General features: G+C 41.0%; 2 protein-coding genes across 3 annotated transcripts in view; one reads left to right on the forward strand and one right to left on the reverse strand.

The window, feature by feature from the left end:
- Nucleotides 1–5,837, reverse strand: part of PPHLN1 (periphilin 1) — a 69,570-nt gene extending 63,733 nt beyond the window's left edge. For both annotated transcript variants that reach the window (XM_057425509.1, XM_057425508.1), the window contains exons 1-2: nt 5,224–5,837; nt 426–473 (exon numbers count right to left, since the gene is read on the reverse strand). In XM_057425509.1, coding sequence (XP_057281492.1) covers nt 426 — 1 coding nt within the window. In that variant the 5' untranslated portion in view covers nt 427–473; nt 5,224–5,837. The remainder of the gene's footprint in view (nt 1–425; nt 474–5,223) is intronic.
- Nucleotides 5,838–6,377: 540 nt separating this feature from the next.
- ZCRB1 (zinc finger CCHC-type and RNA binding motif containing 1) lies at nt 6,378–21,949 on the forward strand. Its single transcript, XM_057425510.1, has 8 exons — nt 6,378–6,494; nt 11,168–11,255; nt 11,430–11,458; nt 18,002–18,113; nt 18,200–18,307; nt 19,735–19,844; nt 19,941–20,016; nt 21,303–21,949. Exons 2-8 carry the CDS (start codon nt 11,172–11,174, stop codon nt 21,432–21,434), a joined length of 651 nt encoding a protein of 216 aa, XP_057281493.1. The 5' UTR covers nt 6,378–6,494; nt 11,168–11,171; the 3' UTR covers nt 21,435–21,949.
- The last annotated feature ends 5,170 nt before the right edge of the window (nt 21,950–27,119 follow it).

Below are 27,119 nucleotides of genomic sequence, written 5' to 3' on the forward strand. Positions count from 1 at the left end.
CTTGAACACTGCCAGGGATGAAGCATTCACAGCCTCCCTGGGAGACCTGACATCTTTCTGATTATTAAAAAGGTGACAAATTATATACCATACATCACTGAAAATAGGAAAGAAATTGCTAGAACTATATTTTTTGAAGTTTCCCTTCACAAAGGCAGTTCTAGGTATTAAAAATGATCAGTAAGAAAAAGAAACAGCAGGGCACATTCAGAAAGAGAAATAACATTATCTACTTTCACAGAAAAAAACGCCACTGGATATTGACTTACGAGGTTATATAAAAATGTTACTGCGGATGTTAAGAATCAACATGACACAAGGGTTTCTTTACTGTCAACAGAAGTAGCACTACCTCAGATATGTATTTTTGTGAGGGGGCAAAAAACCCCAAAACCCAAACCAAACCAAACCCCTCACATACTTACTTTTCTCTCAGTTTTAGTAACTCTGCTTCTGAATATCCATTCAATTATCTACAAACAATAAGAAAAGTTAGCAAAATATGCATATATATTCAGAACTGCATATTTTTAAATAAACCAGGCATTTAAAATCAAAATCTTTCAACTGCCCCTCATGATCTGTCTGAATTAGTACACAGTAACTCACTACACTCAACTAACAAAGAATATGAACTACTCAGATGAACTCACAATATCAAAAATCTCGCCATGACAAATTGTTATAGATACAGTATTTTCCTAATAAATTCCAGAGTTTTCTCTCCCTTTTATCATCTTTTAGTCACTACCTCAAGTCTTAGTTTTCCTTCCATTTGTTAGCAAAAGCTTTCGGAAAACACTGTAACTGCTTTCTTAAAAACACTCAGAAAAAAAGTAATATATTCACTTGATATTAACTTAACTATCTTTGAGTATCATTAAGGACAATAAAATAAGACTCAGCTGCATGTGATGAGAGGCTAACGAAAGGTCTTAAGAGAAGCTTTTCCTTTGGTAACAGTAAATTCTGATGAAGTAGCTTTTTCCTCAACTGTTGTAATCCTTCATGATCAGAGATTTTGACCCTACCAGTGGTACAAATGAACCAGAGTACCTTCTTAAAATATTGTTCCATTTTATAACAGTCTTGACCTAAGTATGTTCCATAACCAAGACACCACACTAGTCTGATGTAGCCACAGGTCTATAAATCAAAAACTGACTAAACCAGTTGAGTTTGGTTGATCCTGGTTTTGGTAGGATAAGAGCTAGAGGGTCTGCTGTCCCTGCCCTCTCTAGTAATTCTGAAACCACTGGTCATATTGCTATATTTGTTGGTCAGGCATATCCACCAGAAGCACCTTCCTGACACTTTCACAGTAAATGCCTCAACTTTTTTTCATTTAGCTTTTGTGAAAGCCTTAAAAATTCACATCAAGGGCTACAAGTGCATTAACTGTTCTTAGGCCAATCCTGTGCCCCCTTCCTACATCACCAGAAGCGATGTGGGATATGGCGTGATATCACCCATATCACTCTATCCGCTCCCACACTGTCCCCACAGTCCTCTTTTCTTTGTACCTGGAAACTCCTGTGTGTTACATGTACCGGGGGCAGGGGACAGAATTAGCTGAAGCAAGACAAATCATTATGCTGGCACAGCATCATGTGCTCCTTCTCAAAACCTTTGCTACTGGTCCCTCATGCCCAAGCCTTGCCCCAAGGTGGACCATTCCTTCTGTCCATTCCTGCTCAGGGATGGAAAGCACCTGAGCCTCCCCTGGAACCCACCTGTCTCTCATATGCCCACAGACACTGGTACCTGAGGGCCAGCCTCACTCAGTTGTTAGACCAACAGCAAATATCCAAAGCTGGATTCAGATAAGGTTTTCAAGCGGAGGTTTTTTTGGTATTTTTGATATATACAGTAGTGTCCATGCCCTGCTGCCTGCAGCAGCTACTTGAAATAGTTAATTGAATACAATAGTCAAAAAGCAACATGCTTCAGGTAAGTGCTGCTGAAGCAAGTGCAAGCTTCCACATCCTGCTGCTCTGTCAGGCAAGCCACCTCCAACATCCCAACATCCAACACCAGCAGCAGGCACCAGGCACTGACATTCATGTACACGCTCTGTTATCAGGCGGCAAGGCTGGAAAAAAGCATTGCAAATACTCCCATTTTTATCACTGTTGACGCACCTCACTGAAACTAGCACGAATTATCACCGGTATTTTGACAAAACAAAAGCATAAGCTGGACATAAAGTAGAGATACACTATCAGAAAAGTCAACAGACTGAGGAAAAAGAATCACAATTGCATAGACAAGTAGTAAGCATGGAGGTGGAAAAAGAAAATAGCACAAATGAGAATACTTTGCACTAAGAGGAGTGAAATGAAGAAAATTAACCAGAGAGAATCAACCATCAAGTACATTGCTCAAAATGCTGGTAAGGAAAAAAAGTAGGAGAAAACTAAACAGACAGGGATCAATGACATAAAGTAAGGATGCATTTGAAAATACCAAAAGAAAGAAAAAAACAGATGAAAATTAATTTCCCAGGATCTTGAGCACATTTAATCTGTTTCTAAGGAAAAAAACTTTCAATTTCTTAAATGATGTGACCTAACCCAGCCTTAATAACAACAACAAAAAACCTGAACTCCCGAGTTTAATATGAGAAGATTCCATTAACCAGGTTTCAGGAGATCAAGCCTCAAGTTTACTATGCTGCATTCACATCCATCTGTTCCCACAGTAAAAAGTTCACAGTATCACAGTATGCTAGAGATTGGAAGGGACCTAAAAAGATCATCTAGTCCAATCCCCCTGCCGGAGCAGGAACACCTAGATAAGGTTACACAGGAATGTGTCCAGGCAGGTTTTGAATGTCTCCAGGGAAGGAGACTCCACAACCTCCCTGGGCAGCCTGTTCCAGTGTTCCATCACCCTCACTGAGAAGAAGTTTCTTCTCAAGTTTAAGTGGAACCTCTTCCACTTTGTTCCAGTTTGTACCCATTACCCCTTGTCTTATCATTGTTTGCCACTGAGTAGAGCCTGGCTCCATCCTTGTGACACTCCCCCTTTATATATTTATAGACACTAATAAGGTCACCCCTCAGTCTCCTCCAAACTATAGAGACCCAGCTCCCTCAGTCTTTCCTCATAAGGGAGATGCTCCACTCCCTTAATCATCTTCGTTGCCCTGCGCTGGACTCTCTCCAGCAGGTCCCTGTCCTTCTTGAACTGAGGGGATTTTACAATTTTACAAGTTGTTTTACAATAAAGATTAAAAAACATTACATTTTTGTTTCACACCTAACACCACTGTCACTCATATTGACTATTTTCTATTAGTATACACAGCAAAGATAGTTGATATTTCTTTAATATAGTGACATGTAATCACTTGCTACATTAATTTAAACAACCTCTTCCTATTTTTGATAAGAGATGATGGTTTTCCCTAAAGCAAGGTCTTTATTTTCCTCAAATAAAGACACCCCAGCGTGTGCAGCAGCCAATCTATTAACACAGCACAAACTACTCTGCTGTGGCCAGCTGCCAAGAATGGCTTTGCTCTGATTATCTCAGCAATATATCTTGTTCTGCGCTCTGTAACTGATGCAATACAAAAATGGGTTCTTCATCAAGCAGATTACATGGGTCACTCAAATTTTAGATTTTTTTGCACAATTGGATCTTTTTTATCAATCATTTTTTATTTTTGTTTCCTAAATAATATATGCTAAAGAAAAATCTGACACATTTGCAAAAGCACTACAGTATTCTGCAATATTTTGCTCACAATTCTTGTCTGTTTACACTTACTCAAGACATCAGTTTTCATCATGGCTAGAAAAAGCTACTTCTCCAGGATTCGCAGTTTTCCAGTGTGTGCTATCAGCCTTCTGCAGATCCATATTTTTGTTTCAAAAACTCAGCTTTCTAATCCAGATGTTCACATCTTGCCACGTGTGAACAAAGCATAAAACCAATGCTGTGCTCTAAATACAGGGGCAGACAGCTGCCATATCTCTGATGCTACTGGGACATATCTGGCTTTATACTGTTACTTTGACAAATGTGGGCCAGCTCTGCCTCTCCTCTGCTTTGAAAAGCTCAGATGCTTTTGTATGAGTAAGGCATAGGAGAGATGCTCAGAGAATTGCAACTCCTTAGACATATCATGGACAATTTTGCAACAGTTACTGCTTTGAGGACAAAGGCAGAAAATACCATTCTTTCATCCAACAATTAGAATCTCTGTTTAATAATGCTTACAAAGATATCCCAGTATCTCTTACCCAGAGAGGAAGCAAGACACAAAACTGAGTTTGGAGGAACAAAAAGGTAACTTTTTCCTCCCCCCATACTTGGGACAGGCAGAAAACACTGAAGAGACATACTTCTCTTTTGATAAGATGAAAAAGCAGAAGTGTAAGAGCAAAGGGAGAAATCCACCATGACAGTACATAAAATACTCTGAGGGGGGCACTGAAAAAAAAAAAAACAGGAATACAAAGAGAATCCATCTCTTTCTAATAATAAACGTTAGGCTCTAAGATTTTCAAAAGCAATTAGAAGCATGACTGCAACGAATTTAGGTGTATTCAACCTAGATATGAAATAGCCTGAAGGAAGAGGCTTTTTCCCAATCTTTCCTGACCTGTTCACAAGAATTTGACTTAAAATACAACAAAGAAAAAAAAAAAGGGGGGGGGGGAAGGAAAAAAATATTTAAAGAAGCACTGACCAAAAAAGTCAAATTAACTCCCACCTCAAAAGGGGAAAAAAGCCAGAAATGTGTAAACTGAGTGAAATTGTCAGCAGCAGCATCACTCTGATAAGGATTTACAATCCCACTGGTTCAGCGTTCTTACCACATCCTTCTAATGTATCACTGGGAGCAAAAGAAATGGAGGCAATGAGTTGGGGGTTATACTAATACAATGACTGATGTATTAGTGTTTATCTTTACCTGAACACCTGCAGTTACCAACGTCCCATCCTTCATAAGTGTCAGTGCTACCAAAAGAATATTCTGCCAGGCTGCAATAGGACTGCTACGCTAGCAATGTCAATGCAAACAACTGCATGGATCACTGCTTCCAACGTGACTTTCCATCTTGCAGGACACACATTTTTACAAAAAAATATGTCAGTTCACCATACTGTTGCCATGAAAGATCAAAACTGCAATGCTTTCTACATTTACTCTTGGAAGTACCAACCAACTCTGAATATTTCACCCAAATAATAGTATTGAACTCTACTCACCGCTTGCACGCATTCGGTCAGTTTCCACGTCCTTCTGTGTCCTTCTGACAGAGACTTTGTTCCCTTGAAGTCCCAGACACCTCAGATAAAGAATTGTTAAGACTACCCATGAAAACACTAATGCAGGGCAAAGAGAAATGTGGATGAGAATGAAGAACCATGGAAAGCACACTGATAGTGTTTACATACTAATAAAGGCTTTAAATCTACTACAGATGCCCTGTTTTTAAGCTGTGTGTAACAACTTATTCTAGTAGTTCTAAGGAAATATGCTGAGTGACATACTTATGTCTTGTTTATCCTTCTAGAAACATAAAGACACTGACGCTGTACCCTCATACCCACAAGACACCTCACTGGAAGCATTTACAACGTGGTTTAATACAGCCTCCAAACATTCGTTACCAGTTATTAAAGTTTAAATTAACTCTCAGGCGTGCACACAAGTGGGATCATCCTTCCCTTCAAAGCAAAACCACAAATTAAACTGAAAACCAAAATCACTTGTGGGTTTAAGAAAGGGTGAAGAGATAACGTTTACAAAAGCCATTCCCGTTGGCACGCCGCAACCCCCGCCCCTGGGCGGTTTTCCTTCCCGGTTCCTCCCCCACCCCGTCCCGCCACTTCACGCACCCACCCTTCCCAGAGACACAGAGGAATAAGGAACCGGGGCGGGCAGCCGGACGCAGCTCCCGAAGTCCCCTCGGGGCCGCCCCCCCAGCCCCAGGAGCGGCCTTACCGACGCTTCCGCGACTACCCGAGCACGTGTCCGCAGCGCGACAGCGGGGAACGGGGAGGAACAGGCCCCCGGGCGCGCCCCGCAACGCCTCACAGGGCAGCCGGGCGGCAAACCGCTGCCAGGGACCGGGCGCCCACGTTGAGCACAGCAAAATGTCACGTTCACTCCACGAAAGAGGGAGGTCAGGCAGCAGCTCCGAAGCACCGAGCACGGACCGCGACCCCGGCACCCCGCTCACCCGCCTCTCCCTCCCGCGGCGCGGCACGCAGCTCCCTTCGCTAGCGCCGCACCTCTCCCGCCGCTTCCGGCGCTCCCCCGACGTCATCGGAAACATCCTCGTCCCTTCCACCATTGCCATCGCCTATTGGGTGGGTGTTGCGCTGGGCGCTCCCGTCATCGGAAGAGTGCCGTCGTGCTGAGGGGGCGGTTGGAGAGGCGGTGGTGCGGGAGGGTGCGTCGCGTCCTGTTGCCGTCTCGGCCGGTATCGCGTCGCACCATGGGTGCCCGTGCGGGGTGAGCCCCGCCGTGACGGGTAGGCCGGGGCCGGAGCTGCGCCGGGGGCCGCCACCCCTTGAGGGGAACAGGCGGGGAAGCCGGTGCGCGAGGGAACCCCGGCTCGCTCTCGCCGTGGTTCGGTGGTGGCCGGAGCGAGGGCCTAGTGGGCGGCTGGAGCGGTTGTTTGCAGCCGGGGAGGTTGTGGGGTTGTGGCGATCTGCGCGGGCCTATGAGGATGCCGGAGAGGAACTCTTCATCAGGGACTGCAGCAATAGGACAAGGGGTAATGGGTTTAAACTTAAGAGGGGAAGTTCAGGTTAGATATAAGGAAGAAATTCTTTACTGTGAGGGTGGTGAGGCACTGGAATGGGTTGCCCAAGGAAATTGTGAATGCGCCATCCCTGGCAGTGTTCAAGGCCAGGTCGGGCAGAGCCTTGGGTGCCTTGGTTTAGTGTGAGGTGTCCCTGCCCATGGCAGCGGGGTTGAAACTGGATGATCTTAAGGTCCTTTCCAATCCTAACTGATCTATGATTCTATTTTCCCTGTACTATTTAAGTGACTGTGTAAAGAAAAAACAGATTGTGCACCTGTAGCTTACTACATGCCCCTTGTGCAGGACAGAGTTGTAGCAAGTGGTTAATACCCTTCTCTGCGACCAGAGAGAACATCAGTTTGAACTCCTTGTTTACCGCAGGTTTTTGATATAAGCTTGAGCCAGGTTCCCACCACAACTAATGGTTCTTGATGTGGGTCTGAACTCTGTTGATGCTCTTGTATTGGGGAAAAGCAAAATGTTTTGATTTTAAGGATCAAAATAGAACTCAAATTAGTCAGCCTGACAGAGCATGATGATTTGTGAGTCACTTTAATTGACTAAATCACTAATATGACCTTGCTGCTGTGCACTTAAAAACACACACAAACAGAAGTTCATGCTTAAGTTGGAGTGTTGATGAAAGCATCAGTAAATTCACTTGATGCTTCAGAGGCATCTGAACTATTTTGTTGGTATCCTTCTGTGTTCTGGGACAGAGTAGAAAAGCCAGTTACTGAAAGGAGTCATTGTCTTCTCTTGTGATGCTTTCAACATGAGTGACAGATACTTCATTAAGCATATTGGATTCAAGCAAAACATACTCATGTACCCAAAGTATTTTCCAGGAGTCTAAATCATTACTGACAGATGGCTCTTGTTAAAAAATGGTTTCTTTGAGTTGTTACAAAAGACAGAAAAAGATGACTTCAAGAAGTCTTTGTAATGAGAGATGGCTCTATCCTGAAAGTTAATATATAAAAATGATGAATGAAGAAAACATTAATACTATAGAGAGGCTATTACATCAATGGGAGTTGTGCTGAACCCCATGGAGCTAATGTATAGGCTTCCAGCTCATGCTTTAAAGTTAAGCAGCCAGGTATACCCTGAAGATCAGAGAGGTCCCATAATGGCATTCACTACAAAACAGAAATGTTTTGGTTTGTTGGAGAGTTCTAGCAAGGTATAGAAGCCAGGTTGTGCATGACTCTCAGGGGAGTCCCCTGCAGCAAGTAGAAAGCTCAGATGGGTTTTTTTTGGGTGGAGGGAAGGGGGTATTTTTTTCAGCCTGGGAAGTGAAAACCTACAGAGCAGAGAGACTGGTGATCAAGCAGAAAGAATGTGATGAAAATGTTAAAATTGTATTGGGCAGTTCTATGAAATTATAAAGTTCCTGAAGTATGAGGTCTCTGAGCCTTGTAATGATGAGGCTGCAAATGAGATGTGTCCCATCTAGACAGTCAGCTTAAAGCTGAAACTAGCAGGTTTTATTCCCCCCTTTGCCTGCCCCCCAGCTGGAAAACAGACCAGTCAATATGAAGCTGGTCTGGCAAGGCTGGCATCCATAAATAAAGGGAAGGAGGAGCTATTGTTCATATGGTGTTTGCACTTGGTATCCCCAGAGGGGCTTCATGGTGGTTTAAAAGACTGATGGATTGGTTATAGCAGAGTAAAAATTAGCATGTGATGTTTTAAGTTTTCTCGTGGTGGGAAGAATTGTGCCAGTGGTTGAATCTAAAATCACATTTATACTACTGTATTCACAACAGTTAACCAGAAATCTGCGTGTTTACATGCTCAAGCTGCTTGAGAGATTGGTTTTGGTAGAATATTGTTTTTGAATGTTCCGCAGAAGAGCTAGTAAGGAACACCAGGCTTTTAAGGAGACAGATGAATCACCCGGATGTTACCACTGGGTAAACCTGTCAGTATCTGCTGGGTTAAATAAAATTTTTATGAACTATCCCTATGGCCCCTTAGTATTTGGAAAAGAAAGTCCTCCTGCAGATCTGTGGAAGTATTCTTTCCTGGAGTACTAAATGTAATCCTTTACCATCTTGAACATGACCATGGTGATACCCTTACAGTTACTGTACTTCCTCTTTTATTAAAATTGTGCCTGCTTGGCAAGTCAGACATTACAAGTAAGAAATCCTGGCACAGTAGTCCTAAACAATAAGAATTGTTAAGAATATTTGGGCAGTTGAAGGAGGCAAGACTGTTTCACTTGTATTTGTCCAGGGTACTAGAAACAAAGCTCTGCCTCAGCTGTCTGGCAGCCAGCACTCCAGGGTGCCACGCTCTCAGCTTGCTTCTGAAGAAAGTAATGTGCAGCTGAAAATGGCAGTTCTGTAGCTTGCATTCATTAATAATTTCCTATCAACTAAGCTGTTAGACCTATAGTAGTCTTCATGTGACATACCATATTCTCTTCAGAGGGTTGCACTGCGATGGTGTGGAATATGTAAGCTGACTGCTCTCCAGTCATGCCATTCTCACTGGCATCTGTTCATTAGTAAGGTGCTTGTTTCATCTCCTGTTACAAGGTGCTCTAGCTTCTCTTGTCTTTTAGGCAGAGTTAAATTGCTGTCTACTGCCACATGAGGTTCATCTCTGCTGTTTTCTCCTCTGCTGTAGCAATATATTAGCATTTGCAATATACCACAATGCAGAGCTAAGGTAGCTCTTACTGAATCTTTTGTATCCACTGTACATCTGGATAACTGCACTTCAGGCCATCTATTCACATGGCACATTGCCAAGTCAGTCTGGTTAGGCTTGTCAAGGATACTAATGCCAAGCAGCAAGGAATCTGGAATAATGAATCTACCCTGCGTAACACCAGATGCAATGTGTGGCCTTTTACGGCAAATTTATTCTGTTTTCATTTGCTTAACCTTTATGTTGCCATTTCTGCTCATGCCAAAAAAAAAACAATCTCTGGACATGGAAAACCTCAAAATTCAGTCAGTTGTAAACTGCCACTCAAATGAATTGCAATACAGTAAGCATGTCAGGAAAGAGAAGCAAAACATTTGGATAATCAGTGTCTACTGGGAATATCACATCTTCAGATGACTGAATCATGAAATACCAGAAAATAACCGCAGCCAGATTAGAGTGTGATACTAGTTATTTTGTTGGCACTTGGCCAGGCAGTCTGTTCAGACTCACTATCAAAACATCCCCCTAAGAAACTGTGTACTGTGACAGATGTTGATTTTTAATACTTTAGTTTCTTTTATCTCTTCATCAGCTTTTGTCTTCATTTTTTAAATGAGGTGGTCTTGCTAAAGAAATGGCTTGATCCTCAGGAATTGGCTAGAGGTGCCAAGAAGCAGGAATAAGGCTGCAGGAAACTGGATAAGGAGATAATAATTGGACTGCATAGGGAACGTGTTTGGTGTGCTCTCTCTCAAGGACTGTGCTTTATTCTGATCTTGAATTTTGCTTCTTGAATTGAGCCATGACTACAAAACAGATCAAAGGGAAAAGAAACGTTTTGCACAGACTTTAGCACCACTTAAAATTTTGGGAAATGTCCAAACACAAGGAAAAACATAGGCTGTTCTTTTTCAAGTTGCTTCAGTTACTCTTCACCTAGCATTAGATGATGTGTATGCAGTTATAACAGTGTTTTGAATTGATTCATTGTTTCCAGACACAGTTTCAAGAGGTTGAAAGACATTGGAAATGAAAATGGCTTTGCGATTTCCCTGGTTCCTTGGTGCAGAGCAGCTGCTTGATCGGGAGGAGGAGGTGGTGGGGGGAATGTCTCTAGGGGATGTGCTGTGATCAGCTCTGGACACTTGCAGTTCCTGAGCAAGGGATACAAGAGGAAATGCATGCTGCTTTAGCATCTTACTACACTGACTTTGAAATGTATCTATCTTCCCCACTCCTACCCTCAATAATTAGGCCTCTGCTTTAGGGAAGCTTCCCCCCGCTCCACCCTTAACCAATTGTGATTTATTCTTTCTTGAATGCCGCTGAACTGAAACTTGTATAAAGAATCAGATCATGAAGGTACTTGAACAAAGGTCAATTATTTCCTATATTTGCCGTAATGGTTGGTAAATGGATCTAAACCTTTATTTACTGCACAAATCATCAGAGATTTATTTTACGTGCAGACATGTCTGGTTTTTCATGACTTACAAATTGACTCGCATGCAGCAAAAATATACTTTGGATCCAGGAGAGGAGGAAAGAATGTACTAATTTCATGTAAAACAATGAAAGGGGAATAAAATCTATGCTTTCCTGCAACTTTATAATGGATGACTGTCTGGGCTAGGTTTGAAAAACAACTTGAAGTTTTGCAACCACTTCTTTTTTTTTAATTGCTTTCTCTGTTGAATATAATTTAAATCCTTTCTTTCTCTTTTCATCAGGAAAATGAGCGGTGGGTTGGCACCAAGCAAAAGCACAGTGTATGTGTCCAATTTACCCTTTGCTTTGACAAACAACGATCTGTACAGGGTAAGTTTTTTTAAGAGCTGCATTGATCAGATTAAACTTGTTGACAACAATTTTGAGTGTAAATACAATACTGATATATAGCTTTTACTTAGAAAAGTTTGTCTTGATAAATTTATTACTAAGGAAATGCAATTATCTATTGCTAAACCTTTTTCTTTTTTTTTTGTATTTCAGATATTTTCAAAGTATGGGAAAGTTGTCAAGTAAGTGACCTGACATGGCCTGCTATTTTTGTAGCTCTCATTTAAAGTATTCAATGTCTTTGCTTCACTTGACAGCTTTGTGCTTTTTATAATTTAGGAATAAATGTGGAACTATATTGAAGTGCTATCAATTTTTAATGAAGTATAAATTTAATTTAACAACTGTAAGCTCCTGCGCTTACATGCATGATGTAAGAATATTTGTATTGGGACAGGTTTGCTACCCACCTCTTACGAGCAAGAAGAATGTTGTTATATACCGATGCTCTTTTAAATAGTTGAAACAATATTCTTCTGGTGTTATCTCCTTTCCACCAAACACTGCCTGGGACACAAGTGGATTAGTGTAAAAGTGAGAACTTCTACTTACGTGAACTAGGCATCACGATTCCCCAAAACAGTTCCCACAATTACCATTACAATTCCTCTGTTTGCAGTTCTAGAAGGACTTGTTGTTCTGACTGCTCAGTATTATACTGAAGATTAGGTGTAAGGCTGCATAGTAACAGTTTTTAATATGTGAGGCATTCATGAACAGTACTTGGGAATACCTGTCTCTGTGTTCAAGTGGTAGACATGATTGTCACAATGAAGAATTTGCTGGTTTGCTTTGTTTCTTGATTTTTTTTATTTTTTAACTGGTCATAATAACCAGACTCAAGGCTTCAGTTTTTAACCCTACACCAGCAAATATCTATTCTTAACATCTAGAAGCTGACGTAATAATCTGTGAGATACAGAGCTAAATTCAAAGTTGTTCAGCTCTCAGGAGTGTGTTTCAGGTGACAAATAGCAAGAAAAAAAAACTTTTTCTGAAGTTGTAGGGGTTTTTCAAAAATTGACTGAGAGGAAAACCTTTATGCAGGGCTCTGGCAGACAGGCAGTAACCAGTACAACTGGACACTATTGTTTCCAGGGTGGGGTGTGTGACCTGTTTTAGTTGATCTCTGAACTACCAATCTAGAAAAATCGTGACAGAGGCGTAATACTGGTGTTTGTCTGTTGATGAGCTTGTTCTACATAAATGTGACACTGCTGATCTCCCTGTTATCATTTGGTAATATACCTGTACTCTGTGTGTTTGGGGGTAGGAGTCTGCTACTGTCCTGCTTTTGACCTTGTATGATAGGAGAATCAGAACAGTATGAAGTGTTGGCTGTATGATGCGTTGCTTATTTCAAAGGTGTTACAGCAGCATTCTCTTTTTAATACTTTCTAGTATTTTATTTGCCATTTTTACTGTCATAGACAATAGAAATGGTGTTTTCCTGTGCTGCGACCTGTGTGAAAGTAGCTCATTTAGAACTTGCAATTCTTGCTGCCCAGTAACTGGTTTCTCCCATCTATATATTGTTTTGCAAAGAAATCACTTACTGATACTTAGTTTTTCTTGTAATTTTGTCTAATCACTGCCAGAAGTTAAGCCAAATGCAGAAACTTGGAGATTATCATGTGTAAAATACTACCATGGCATTTTTTATCTAGCAAAATTTGTTTCCTGTTCACCGGTTTGCAACCTGAGCTGACTATAAACAGTGTCAATACTGTGGGAGTCTACTGGTATCATGTTTCACTATGAAACTGACTCTAACAAAGATCAGGTTTTTTCTATTTGTAACTAGTCATTAATTCCCAAGAAAAATATTTTCAAACATTAGCTTGATTTCTGTAGAGTCTTTGTTCAGGGACTTTAAAACACTTTACAGAAAGCTTTGTGATGCCATCAAGGTCAGCTTTAATTTAATTAAATAAGCATTAACAGACTTCTTTTGGTTTTTTTCCTTGGCTCAGGAAAATCACTCTGGACTTTTTTCTGTACTCCCATTTCTCACCCCAGTATACCGTGGCTATGATGATTTTAGCTTGATTTGTTCACTGAGAAATCAGACCTTTTAGGGCTCCAAAAAAATTGCTTCTTAAAGATTTGTCATGCTTAGAATCATAGAATAGTTAGGGTTGGAAAGGACCTTAAGATCATCTACTTCCAACCCTCCTGCCATGGGCAGAGACACCTCACACTAACCCATGTCAGGAGTGTGTTTTGCTTGAATCCAGTATGCTTAATGCAGTATCTGTCACTCATGTTGAAAGCATCACAAGAGAAGACAATGACTCCTTTCAGTAACTGGCTTTTCTACTCTGTCCCAGAACACAGAAGGATACCAACAAAATAGTTCAGATGCCTCTGAAGCATCAAGTGAATTTACTGATGCTTTCATCAACACTCCAACTTAAGCATGAACTTCTGTTTGTGTGTGTTTTTAAGTGCACAGCAGCAAGGTCATATTAGTGATTTAGTCAATTAAAGTGACTCACAAATCATCATGCTCTGTCAGGCTGACTAATTTGAGTTCTATTTTGATCCTTAAAATCAAAACATTTTGCTTTTCCCCAATATAAGAGCATCAACAGAGTTCAGACCCACATCAATAACCATTAGTTGTGGTGGTAACTTGGCTCAAGCTTATATCAAAAACCTGTGGTAAACGAGGAGTTCAAACTGATGTTCTCTCTGGTCGCAGAGAAGGGTATTAACCACTTGCTACAATTCTGTCCTGCACAAGGGGCATGTAGTAAGCTATAGGAGCACAATTTCTTTTTTATTTTACATAGTTACTTTAATAGTACAGGGCAAATAGAATCAAAGAGAATCATAGAATAGTTAGGATTGGAAAGGACCTTAAGATCATCCAGTTTCAACTCCGCTGCCATGGGCAGAGACACCTCACACTAAACCATGTCACGCAAGGCTCTGTCCAGCCCGACCTTGAACACTGCCAGGGATGGAGTATTCACAACTTTCTTGGGCAGCCCATTCCAGTGCCTCACTACCCTCACAGTAAAGAACTTCTTCCATATATCCAGTCTATAAAACTTGTTTGAACCCGTTACCCCTTGTCCTCTCACTACAGTCCCTATCGAATATTCCCTCCCCAGCATCCCTATAGCTCCCCTTCAGGTACTGGAAGGCTGCTATGAGGTCTCCACGCAGCCTTCTCCAGGCTGAACAGCCCCAACTTCCTCAGCCTGTCTTCATACAGGAGGTGCTCCAGTCCCCTGATCATCCCCGTGGCCCTTCTCTGGACTTGTTCCAACAGTTCCATGTCCTTTTTATGTTGAGGACACCAGAACTGCACACAATACTCTTAAGTGAGGTCTAATGAGAGCAGAGGGGCAGGATCAGCTCCTTCAACCTGCTGGTCATGCTTCTTTTGATGCAGCCCAGGATGCGGTTGGCTTTCTGGACTCCAAGCGCACACTGAAGCCAGCTCATGTTCATTTTCTCATCAACCAACACCCCCAAGTCCTTCTCTGCAAGGCTGCTCTGAATCTCTTCTCTGCCCAACCTGTAGCTGTGCCTGGGATTGCTCCCACCCAGGTGTAGGACCTTGCACTTGGCATGGTTAAACTTCATGAGGTTGGCATCAGCCCACCTCACGAGCGTGTCGAGGTCCCTCTGGATGGCATTCATTCCCTCCAGCGTATCAACTGAACCACACAGCTTGGTGTCAACGGCAAACTTGCTGAGGGCGCACTCAATCCCACTGTCCATGTCAGTGACTAAGATGTTGAACAAGACCGGTCCCAACACCGATCCCTGAGGGACACCGCTTGTTACTGGTCTCCAGCCGGACACTGAGCCATTGACCACAACTCTTTGTGTGCAGCCATCCAGCCAGTTCTTTATCCACTGAGTGGTCCATCCATCAAATTAATGTCTCTCCGATTTAGAGACAAGGATGTCATGTGGGACAGTGTCGAAGGCTTTGCACAAGTCCAGGTAGATGACATCAACTGCTCTACCCCTGTCCATCAGTTCTGTAGCCCCATCATAGAAGGCCACCAAATTGGTCAGGCAGGATTTGCCCTTAGTGAAGCCATGCTGGCTGTCACCAAGCACCTTGTTGATTTTCATGTGCCTTAGCATGCCTTCCAGGAGAATCTGCTCCAAGATTTTGCCAGGCACAGAGGTGAGACTGACTGGTCTGTAATTCCCCAGGTCATCCATTTTCCCCTTCTTGAAAATGGGGGTTATATTTCCCTTTTTCCAGTTATCGGGAACTTCCCCTGACTGCCATGATCTTTCAAATATGATGGCCAGTAGCTTAGCAACTTCATTTGCCAGCTCCTTCAGGACCCGCGGATGGATCTCATCAGGTCCCATGGACCTGCGCACGTTCAGGTTTTTAAGATGGTCTCAAACCAGATCCTCTCCTACAGTGGGCCCAAGGTCTTCATTCTCACAGTCCCTGCATCTGCCTTCCAAGACTTGGTCAGAGCCTTTGCCAGTGAAGACTGAGGCAAAGAAGTCATTCAGAACCTCAGCCTTCTCCAAATCCAGGGTAGCCGGTTCTCCTGATAGCTTCCGGAGGGGGCCTGCGTTGTCCCTTTTCTGTCTTTTGTTCACTACGTACCTATAGAATCCCTTCCTGTTATCCTTAACATCCCCAGCCAAATTTAATTCTAACTGGGCCTTAGCTTTCCTAACCTGGTCCCTAGCTTCCCAGACAACATCCCTGTATTCTTCCCAGGCCACCTGTCCTTGCTTCCACCTTTTATAAGCCTCTTTTTTCTCCTCTGAGTTTCCTCAGGAGCAACTTGCCCATCCAAGGAGGTCTCCTGGCCCTCCTGCTGCACTTCCTTCTAGTCGGGACGCAACACTCCTGAGCTTGCAGTAGGTGATCCTTGAATATCAACCAACAGTCTTGGGCCCCCCTGCCCTCTAGGGCTATATGCCATGGAACTTTACTAAGCAGATTCCTGAAGAGGAAACACTTGTTTCTTTCTATGCTTGTGTTATTAAGTGGTACATTCAATATCCCAGTTAGAAGCGTGACAGTCATATTAGGGCTCATTTGGAAATCTTGGTGGAGTAACTTGAAGAAAAAATTAATAGTGTTGTTGTAAAGTCAGTTTTACTCACTCTTCAACTCAGTACATTCAATTAGATACATCCTTGTCCAAGAACCTTTGGTTAAAAGCCTGTATCAAGCTCTGTCTTTCTGTGCATGTATTTGCGGGTAAATTATGCTTTCTGTATTGAGCTTTTATTTAATACACTTTTTACTATGTAAGTCGTCTGTTATGTACACAGGTTCCCTGGCAGGCCTTCTGCACTGGAGTGGAGTTTGGGTTTTTTAAAATTGCTCCGTTACTACTTACAATTTTGTCTTGCCTTATGGATGAACCTTGTTCTGTCCATGGTGGGCGCAAGGAATAGCTTATTCCCTGCTTTTTTAACATGTACCTTTTTTTGTTTCTTTTTTGTTTGTTTCCTAGGGCTAAATACAATTGCTGTTAAGACTGAAAGAATTCCCACCCCTTTACCCCTTCACCTCTTGTCATTCTTTGTCTGCTGTTTTTACTGGGTTAAGAGCTTTCTTGAGTTTTTTGGTGTGCTACTGGAGCTGTTGATTCCAATGTTAGGGTGAAGATTTGACTCTGTATGTTACATAAAACAACACATGTATCTACAATCTGCTTGGATTCCACTTAGAGATATTTGTAGAACAATATTGTATGTATTTATCATTTCCTATCACGAGCCTGTTTAAGTGATTAGACTTACATGTACATAAATTCCTCAGTTTGGATGCAGTTTGAGCACTGTGTTTTTCAGCAGTGATAACAGTGGTAACATTACCCCTCAATTTCACCTTCAGTATGTGTAGTTGTCTACAGTTAAGTCATCTGCAAGTCTATAGATTATGTTCTCTGTTTTTCAAGTCATCCAAGGGAATAAGTTTTTAAAAGACATCTGCACTCTATCTGTGTAGGATCACAAAATCATTAGGGTTGGAAGGGACTTCTGGGGATCATCCAGTTGAAGCCCCCTGCCAAGGCAGGGCCACCTAGAGCAGGTTACGTAGGAATGTGTCCAGGCAGGTTTTGAATGTCTCCAGAGAGGGAGACTCCATAACCTCCCTGGGCAGCCTGTTCAGTGCTCTGCAACCCTCAATGTAAAGAAGTTCTTCCTCATGGCGACGTGAAACTTCTTGTATTTTAGTTTATGGGTACTGTTCCTCGTCCTGTCACTGGGCACCGCAGAAAAGAGTGGCACCATCCTCTTGGCACTCACCTTTGAGAGACGTACAAGAGATCCCCTCTGTCTTCTCTTTTCTGGACTAAACCTTTTCAGCTCCTGCAATCTCTCCTCATAAGCAAAGCTCAAAATCCCTGATCATCCTCGTGGCCCTCTGCTAGACCCTTTCTAGTGGCTTCTTGTTTTTCTTGTGCTGAGGAGCCCAGAAGTGGGCACTGCTCCAGATGTGGACTCATCAGGGTTGAGTAGAGGGGGAGGATCATTTCCCTCAACCCGCTGGCCACACTCTTCTGGATGTTCCCCAGGACTCTATTAGCCCTGCTGGCCACATGGCTAGTTCAGCTGTTCCTTTGAATTTCTATTTAAGTGAGCCTTTCTATTGTTAAATATGCTTTTTCCTTTTTGCTATATAACAAAGCTAAGATCCCACCTATATCTTCAAGGAACAAATGTCTTTGAAGTAATTACAGTGTATCAATAATGTGGTTATATGTTTTCAGAGTTACTATTATGAAAGAGAAAGACACCAGGAAGAGTAAAGGAGTTGCCTTTATTTTGTTTTTGGATAAAGAATCTGCACAGAACTGTTCTCGGGCACTTAATAACAAACAGGTAAATTGTGGACAGTTGTTCTGGCAAGAGGGTTGGGTTTACAGTTCCAAAATATTTACTGATTTTTTTTTCCTAATTTGCTGTAGTTGTTTGGAAGAGTAATAAAAGCAAGTATCGCCATTGATAATGGAAGAGCAGCAGAATTCATTCGCAGGCGTAACTACTTTGATAAGTCTAAATGTTACGAATGTGGGGTGAGTAAAGCCAAAAATGAAGTAATATATTCCATCTTTTGACCCTGTTGTGGTTTAACCCCAGCCAGCAAATGAGCACCACACTCATTCATTTCCACCCCTCAGGAGGACGGGGGGAAGAGAATTGGAAGGGTAAAAGTGAGAAAACTTGTGGGTTAAGAGAAGAACAGATTAATAATTGAAATAAAATAGTAGTAATAAAAAATTGCAATTAAAGTAAAAATAACAGAGAAAAATTAACCCCAAGAAAGGTAAGTAATGCAAGTGAAAACAATTGCTCATTGCCTGCCAACCAATGCCCAGTCAGATCCCCTCCACCAAACTTCCCCCTAGTTTTATTGCTGAGCATGACATCATATAGTATGGAATCTCCCTTTGGTCAATTGGGGTCAGCTTTCCTGGCTGTATCCCCTCCCAACTTCTTGTGCATGCCCAGCCTACTTGCTGATGGGGTGGGCTGGTTAGCAGAAAAGGCCTTGACTCTGTGTAAGCGCCACTCAGCAATAGCTAAACCATCCCTGTGTTATGAACACCGTTTCCAGCACAAATGCAAAACATAACCCTATACTAACTGTACCCCAGCCAAAACCAGCGCAGGCTCTTGGCTTGTTTCTTCAGTTTGGCCATTTCTGTTAAATCCTGCCCATGCTGTTAAATTTTTTTTTTTTTTTTGCTGTAGATATTACCAACTAAGGGAGCAATTTTACCATTTTCAAGAATGATAGTACCCCTTTTGTCTTTTATTTGAGATTGGGGGGGGAAGATTGTATATGTAATTGCTTCTTAACAAGTTGACCAGCATCCTGATCTGAACATCAGTATGATGCTGTTTGAGAAGGAAAACCTCCTTCAAAATAGCTGCTTTTGTTATACTTTTGGAAATTCATGGTATCACTGGCAGTAAAATAAATACTGAAAACAACTAGTTTTATACAGAAGTAGCATATTTTAAGTTTTAGGCAAGTCCTCACTTTCCCTAAATGTAATAGCATAGGAGATTCAGATTTGGGTAGTATTTCATGTCAAATAAACCTTGATTTATATTCATAACATCTTTTAGAGCAGAAATGTTGACTCGCTCCTGTTTCTTAAACTGTTAATGCTGAGGTTTATATCTTGACTTGAACATAAATGGTGCTGTAGTGTATTCAGCTATTGCAATAGCAAAAAAGAAAATCTACTTTGCTTATAGCTTGTTCTCAATTTGCAGTTAAGCATGCATATCGCCACTAATCTCTTCGTTTCCATGGCAAGCTTATAGAGAAGAGTTTGTCTTCTGTGTGCTAATTCAGCATTCCATTTATCTTACTAATTGCTTCTATTTTTTTCCCCCGTGAACTGTCTTACATTAACTTTCCTCATGATATGTTTTAACAGATAGTTGTTTGTAATGGTTTCTGTTAAGCAATATTTCTTTTTTCTCCAAGGAAGCAGGACACTTAAGTTACGCATGTCCTAAAAATATGCTAGGAGAGCGGGAGCCACCAAAAAAAAAAGAAAAGAAGAAAAGAAAGAAGATAGTTGAGCCAGAAGAAGTGTATGTATATTTATTGACACAGTACTACTTTTTTTTAGGGAGCTTTTTCATACTGAACATTTAAAGATCTATATATTTTTCTCTTTGCACAACAAGTGAAGAGGAAGAAGAAAGCGAAGAGGAAGGAGAAGACCCTGCTCTAGATAGTCTCAGCCAAGCCATAGCTTTTCAGGTACAAAATTGAAGCAGTGCATATTTATTATTATTTAGATGCAACTCTACTTCTTTTTTGAGCTGCTTTGCAAAGCTCTGAGATATAGCCCTAGGACTGCCTGCTCTGTAACCCAGGGCACTCGGTGGTTTCTTTTTTCTTTTCCCTTTACTGTTTTCACTATTGATGTGTTTGTTTGTTGCAGGTTTCTTTTCTTTTTTGTCCTTCAAGCTCTTTTGCTGCTTAGTTTCCTCCTGTCATCTCCACTGTGATGTTCTGTTAAGTTTTTGGTCCACAAATCCCACTTCACTCTGTTAACTGAGCATCCAGAAAAACAGTCATGTATAAATGACTAGGTATATTCTCTGTCTTCACTCACTACCTTCTCCTTCAGCAGCGTCTATTTCTGGAGCATTTCCTTTGCCTTATGCAGTCCATTGTGGTCTCTAATGGACTCCTTTTCTCAAAACATACTTAATGCACTTTTTTGTTATGTAGATAAATAGTCTGACAGCTGTCAGACTATCTTCAATACTTCTTTACGAGCTTTTGCTTCTCTACACAGAGCAAGCCTGACCTGATCTTCAAATTTCTTGGCTCCCTGGTTCTCAGCTGTCCCCTTGTGTGCCCTTGTCCCTCAAAAAAAAACCTTCAAGAGTTTTTAAGATAGCTTTGTTCTGAATATGACTGTAATGAGTGCAGAACATTTAGATGACATAGTCCAAAAAAATCCCCAATGCAAATGTGCATAGCTGTCCTCCCACAACTGGAAAACTCCACGATGGAAGTAAAACCTATAAATATAAACAAGCCAAGAAACTTTCTCATTTCTCTTGCCATCCAAAGATTTTAACTGGAATAGCATATTTCCCAGTAAAAATAGGAAGCATCTAGTTGAGTAAACTTTTACATCCCTGAAGGTGTTCATTTCCTGCATGAATGATTGCAAAGAAGACTTGCTAGTGGAACAAAGCTGATTCAATCATGTCTGTTTAAAATGTGATGGATTCTTTGCTTCAGATCTCAGCTGCTCTATAGTTCTGTATGTTTGCCATGGGCAAAGTTCCTCTCTTTAAAAATGGAGGGTGCTCATGTGGCCTGCACTGGTGCAAAATACCTACTGTTTGCAGATGAGAACTACTTTCATAAATGTTTTCTAGTGCATTCATTACACAGTTTACCTGGAAATGGAGATAAACTCTTTGAATTCTTTAATTCGGTAAATTAAATTATAATTAGCATTATTATTTATGTAATGCATTTTACTTTTTCTTAATCCTACCTAAAACTTTGTTCTTTCATTGTAGCAAGCCAAAATTGAGGAAGAACAACAAAGATGGACGCAGACTGCAGGGGAATCTTCAATTTCAGATGAATCAAAACGTCCACGGATTAAGAAAAGTGCTTATTTCAGTGATGAGGAAGAACTTAGTGATTGAAATAATGCTGGTTTATATGCATATGTAATATATATATAGTGTACATTTTGTAAAGTGCTACAAAGTTTTCTGTAATACAGGTTTGTCTTGATGTTGAAGGAACTTACTGAACCCTATCCCCCAAACTTCCTGTCTTTTAATCTCTCTCTTTTTCAAAACTTCACCTTTCAAGGCAGCCTCTTAAGAAAATTATGTGCTTCTACAGTTAAAACCAGAAAAATATCTGAGAGAATGCTTTTTGCAGTTAGTATCTAGACCCAACCCCTGCAAGTGAAGTCTTTCATAAGAGAATTTCCTGAGATTTTTTTTCCTAAGAGGAGTTCCTCTTAGCATCACTGTTATCACCACCACTGAATCTTTAGGTATTGGCCTGTTTATTGTATGTTTGGAAGCAGTCCTTTAGTAGCATATGAATCTTGCACTAGTTCCTGGGCACAGGGTTGATTTTCAGCCTTAAGCATTGTACTAGTCTTTTAACTCTTTATGCAGTAATATAATAAATTAATGTCACATCAGTTCAGTCCGTGAACTCATTTTAGGCTAAACAATACATCTGTCTGTTTACAAAAAGATATTAAGATGTTGAACTTCTGCCTTAAACACAGTTTTAGGAACTTGCTCCACACTTCATAGTATTATATGGACTGTATACAGTATAAGCTTCATAGGAGTGCAAGTTGAAAGTGATGTGGCAATTAGCTGAGTCTGGAAACATACCTAATATTTTTTAAGAGTGATAGTTCTGTTGCTTTTTCATTAAAAATGAGAATAGCCGTATGTTTTAAGATAGGAATGTGCATATATGCTAATGTGCTCAAATATGATCTTGAAAGTCTCTTGCTGTGATAAGGGCTTATACTGCATTCTTTCTCCTGACTGCAGTTTGGGTGCTTAACATGATAATTATGGTTACGCACAGGGTTTTAAATATACTTGTATCTAACGTGGATCACAGTTTTGTCTTCTCAGGCATCTGAACCTGCTGGCAAAATCCAAAGGGCACAAAGTTTCCCACGTACTTAAAAATCAGTTTTCATGTATACTTGGAACTGTCATGGTCTCTAAGCAAAGCGTGTTGGTGCCTGTTTTGCATCTAAAGCTGTTCAGATCTTTTATATAGGGTCTGCATCCTTAAATCTCTGTAGTATTCTAGTCACAGTCTCCTACAAAGCCTTGTAGCCACATAAGGAGAACAGTACAAAACCCTGCAGCAGTGATCACTCCCAAAAACACAGACACATGGTGATAGTGGTAACCCTTTTACATTGGCCACTTCATGTAGTCAAACTTTTAATTTTTAGGAAGCACAATATAAAACATGTTCACACTTTCACACTTCAAAGAAGATACCAGCTGGCCTCTGTTTCTATTTTCAGCTCTTCATGTTGCTCATCAGGATTTGATTTTCTTCCAAATATAGAAAATGTAAATTCAAATGTATCATTATGTAGTCTTAATACTGATATACATTCAAATATATAGCTAGGTGCAAAGTAAAGACACACACTCTCTAATACAAAGCAGTCATATTCAGAAGGTTATTCTGGGGTCTTCTGTTGCTGCTTTCACAAGAATTCAGAAACAAGAAGGTGGTAATAAAGTAAAAGATTTTTCTGTACGTAAACTACTCAAGCCACAGAATGGGAAGAAATATGGAGCTTTATACATACAAAGGACTTGGGCTCAGTAATCCAAAGAATGTTGTTCAGACTTTGTGATTTACTGCTGAATTTCAGAAGGATCTCTTCATACTGAATAGCTGAGTGCCAATGTGCCGGGTGTACAGTGATTTGCATTTATTAACTCTAAGTTACATCTTGTGTGTAATAGTGAAGACTGAGGACTTCTAAATTCTGCTAAGGAAGATCTTGCTGCCACTGTGCTTCTTTGCAAATGTTAGGTTAGGGCTTAATGGCAGTAAAGTAAATAAATAAATGAAGAGCAAAACAAATGTGCTTAGAATCTGCTACTTAAAATCAGGATTTGTCCTCTTCTCCAATACCATGTTCAGTGCTGGTTAAAAAAAAAAAGAACTAAAATGTGACAGAGGAGCAGCTTGACATTGTCCATGACTTTGTTTTGGGAATGGTTGGTAGATTACAAGAATAAGGTTTTAAATGAAGTGATCAGGCAGCAAATTTCAAACTTTTATGACATTACGGTGTGTAATGTAGTAGTGGAGCTCACTGATATGTGACTTTTTTCAGGGCCAAAGGGTCAAAAGTATTAGACTTGTATGTGGAATGTGATATTTAAAAGTATAATTTAAATACAGTCTCCACTCAGAAATACCCTAAATTAATGACTACTTCTAACTGTAAAATATACAGACATATTCCCAATCTAGAAATGTTTTATTCTTACACACTACTGTTTCGTATTTGCTACTGGTGTCTTGTCAGAAAGAATAAAAACAGAACTGACCTCTGTTCTGACCTAATACAGTACTTCTTCAAGAGTTCCAGCAGCTGAAGCATGTAGATATATCTTTCTGCTCTGCTGCTTCTGCCTCACTGCTTTCCCTGTAGGATTTGCTTCTGTCAGCATGAAGCGAGCAGTAGCTCAGTCCAGACTGTTACAACTGACCCAGTGGTTTTCCTCTGTAGTGTTTTGTTCCAACCATAAAGTCACTTGAGGCAGGTGACACTGGAAAAGAAACGGATAAAAATGCGCCTGCTTCTGTAAACAACTGGCATGTGGAATTCTTCACCTTAAATCATCTTCCATTAAGTTTTCTCAACTCTGAACTTCTGTTGATTAGCGCTACTTACAGTTTTTGGCTTGGAGTCAGGGTAAAGAAGAAAGCACCTGGTGCCTAACACAGGCCCTAAAGAGACTTTGGAGGAGTAGGATTTTTTGCACTTTGGTCTCCTGTAGCATTTTTAAGTTTCTATTCTTTGTTGGCAGGATAACAAAGTATATGTAGGTGAGCAATTCAGAACACTAGCATTAGATAACCATTAAGTTGGATAGCATGAGTACCAGTTCTGCTTGCTTAAATCCAGAACTGTTGTCTGCAGCACTCCCTGATGTAGCTGCTTCTTCCTGGAGAAAGGCCAGAACTTGTCAGGTTTAGGAGCAGGGGCTGGATGTTTGCACTTTGGGAGCTGGTTTCTGGTATACCTGAGAGCGCTACCCAGAGGCAGTAAACAGATCGGAGTTTTAGGTGGGTAAGGGTGGATATCCAGGTTGGTGGCACTGTTTCGGAGCTTGCCATGTGTAGGTGATGCCCAGCACCAGCTTCCTGTCCTGGCACCTTAGGCTTAGGAGCAGGGGCTTTGGGAACTGGTTTCTTTGAAGCCAAGGAATTTGCTCTTGTTCTTGCCCCCCCCCAACCACTCCAAGCTTGACGTGTTTCCGTGTGAGTCTGATCACTGCTGAGAAGCTTGGGAGTGTGAACTGGGCTCCTAATTTAGATCAGGCTAATAGGATGCAATTAGTTTTCAAAACCTGAGCAACAGAGTGGTGCTTTTGTCAGTTTAGTGTATTAAAGCACCGGCTCAGGAAGCAGAAAACAGCTTTGGTGGCTGCATGGCTGCAGGCCAGGCAGATGAGGCTATGTAGCCATGTTATCAAAAGAGAGAAGAGTAAGAAACGCCTTGTAGAACATCTTCCTGTTATTGTTAGAAAAACCACAGGAGATTTGGGAGGGGAATTGGCTGACAGCAGAGAGGTTGGTACTTTGAGGACCTAGCTTAGACTAGCCAGCGGAATGTTAGTTTTCAAGTATCTGATTATAGAGAAATGTTAGTTTTCAAGCTCTGATTATAGAGAAATGACATTAAGTGGCAAACTGATTTTTATTAAATCATGTCAAAAACGTGGATCTTTCTGCAAACATCCACTTAATAGATTTTGTCTTCCTTTTTTTTTAATTCAAAATAGCTTGGAAAGTGTCAAAATAATGCTTTCTGGGTCATGGGACCTCTCGTCTATTGAAATGGCTGAGAAGTGTCTCCAAACCCACTGGAAGATGACCTTTATCTGTCCTTGGGCAAAAAGAGGTTATAGAAGGGGAATAAGGATGATTAGTTTAACTGATTATAAATGGTGTTACTCATGCTGTGCCTGTGCAGCACTTGTTAAACAATTGTATCTATGAGACACTGGAGTAATTTTAGTCAGTGTTTAGCAGGCTTGGCATATTCAGGTTACTACCCTCAGCAGAGCAATAGAAGAGGCTGTAAATACAAAGAGCTATGTGTAGCTAAATAGGTGATGTCTGGGACAAATTGTAAACACTTTATCTTTGGCTTCTGGGTCACCGTGTTCTTTGGGATAGCCCCTTTTTAATCTGCAGAGATGACTTGCAGCATGGGAAGGTGAATTACGTACGCTGCTTGGCTGTAGTCTTTTGAGGCACAAAATGTTATATTGCTTAGAAAATGTAGGTGTAAAATGTGATTTATGAAGTGCTACTGTGAACATTTAGAAGTAACGAGCATAGAGACCTCTTTGTTTCAGCTTTATATTCTATTGGGTATTTGCAGTGCCTACATGATATGATAACATGTATCACAATTCCACCATTGCTCTTCTATAAAAATATTACAAATAACACTCTTCTATATGTGTTATCCTAAAGTCACTGGTGTTGAATAGCTGATTGCTTCTTTTTAGTATAGGTTGCAAAACTGTTTTTAGGTGTCCTGAAAATGTTCATACCAAACAGCTTTGTTTATCTTAACAGGGTGAGGTTTCTTCTGTAGCTGTTGATGGCAATATTAAAAATTACTACATTGTTCCTCTGTAGAGAAAAAGGTGTAAAGGGGGGGGGGGGGGGGGGGTTAGTCACTGTTAACGTAGATGACCTTGTTTCTTGTAATCTGTCCTGGTGTCTGTAAAATGTATCCTAGAAGGGGTAAGATGAGGACATTCAGTATGTAAAAGAAAGCAATATTTTTTAAGTTGAAGAATTGCATGGGTTTGTGAAATAACATTTTGTCAGTGCTAGGCTAACCCTGACCCTGCTGGGCATTCAGATGCATGAGATGTGTGCTTATACAGGTATTTGATAGATACGATAGGTAACACAGCAAGTAAATAGTTACAGAAATTGTGACAGTGAAAATGTGGTCAAAGTGTGTGTGAAAAACCTAACCAACCCAGTGAGGCGATGTAGGTCAGAGTGGCTTAAAGAAAGACCACAGTTACTAATATGAGAACTTTCCTCTCTGATTAATAGGATGCTCCAGAGAATCAAAGGCAGCTCTGAGATTATGAGTTCATCAAAGGCAACAGACACAAGCCTACATTAAGATGAGCTGATCCATGAAAACTCAGTTTTATCAATATGCAGAGAAAGAAAATTAGAAGGCTTCTAAATTTAGATACTGCATCAAGCTTGGCACAGTACAGTTAAAGCTACCACTTGGTTGCAGAAGTAAAGATGGGTTATTGTAACTGCGTATGTGGTGGCAGAGGACACAGACATGTTCTGCCCAGTGAACAAATGTGGCTATGGAAGAAGGAGAGACCCAGAATAGAACCAAAAAGGGATACTGAGGACTGTGTGGGTAGGTTGTGAAGTTCCAAGGCACTGAATTGTATTTTTAGAGTGAATGGAATAGAACTGCTTGTACTATGTTGTGTTTAATTGAAGAATGAGTGTCTTATATCTAAAAACTATGAACCTTTTGGTAGTACAAGTTTGTACTGATGTGGAAACGTTCAAGAAAGGGAGAG

Source organism: Pezoporus wallicus, unplaced genomic scaffold (assembly GCF_028554395.1).
Source record: "Pezoporus wallicus isolate ANWC-B61680 ecotype Strahan unplaced genomic scaffold, APGP_CSIRO_Pwel_v1 contig_4722, whole genome shotgun sequence".
NCBI lineage: Eukaryota > Metazoa > Chordata > Aves > Psittaciformes > Psittacidae > Pezoporus > Pezoporus wallicus.

Excerpts from the sequence above, each read along its gene's own strand:
- ZCRB1 (XM_057425510.1), top strand. The coding sequence starts at position 11,172 with ATGAGCGGTGGGTTGGCACCAAGCAAAAGCACAGTGTATGTGTCCAAT. Across the intron at positions 11,256-11,429 it reads CAAACAACGATCTGTACAGG|ATATTTTCAAAGTATGGGAA; the intron begins GTAAGTTTTTTT and ends TTTGTATTTCAG. Across the intron at positions 18,114-18,199 it reads GGGCACTTAATAACAAACAG|TTGTTTGGAAGAGTAATAAA; the intron begins GTAAATTGTGGA and ends AATTTGCTGTAG.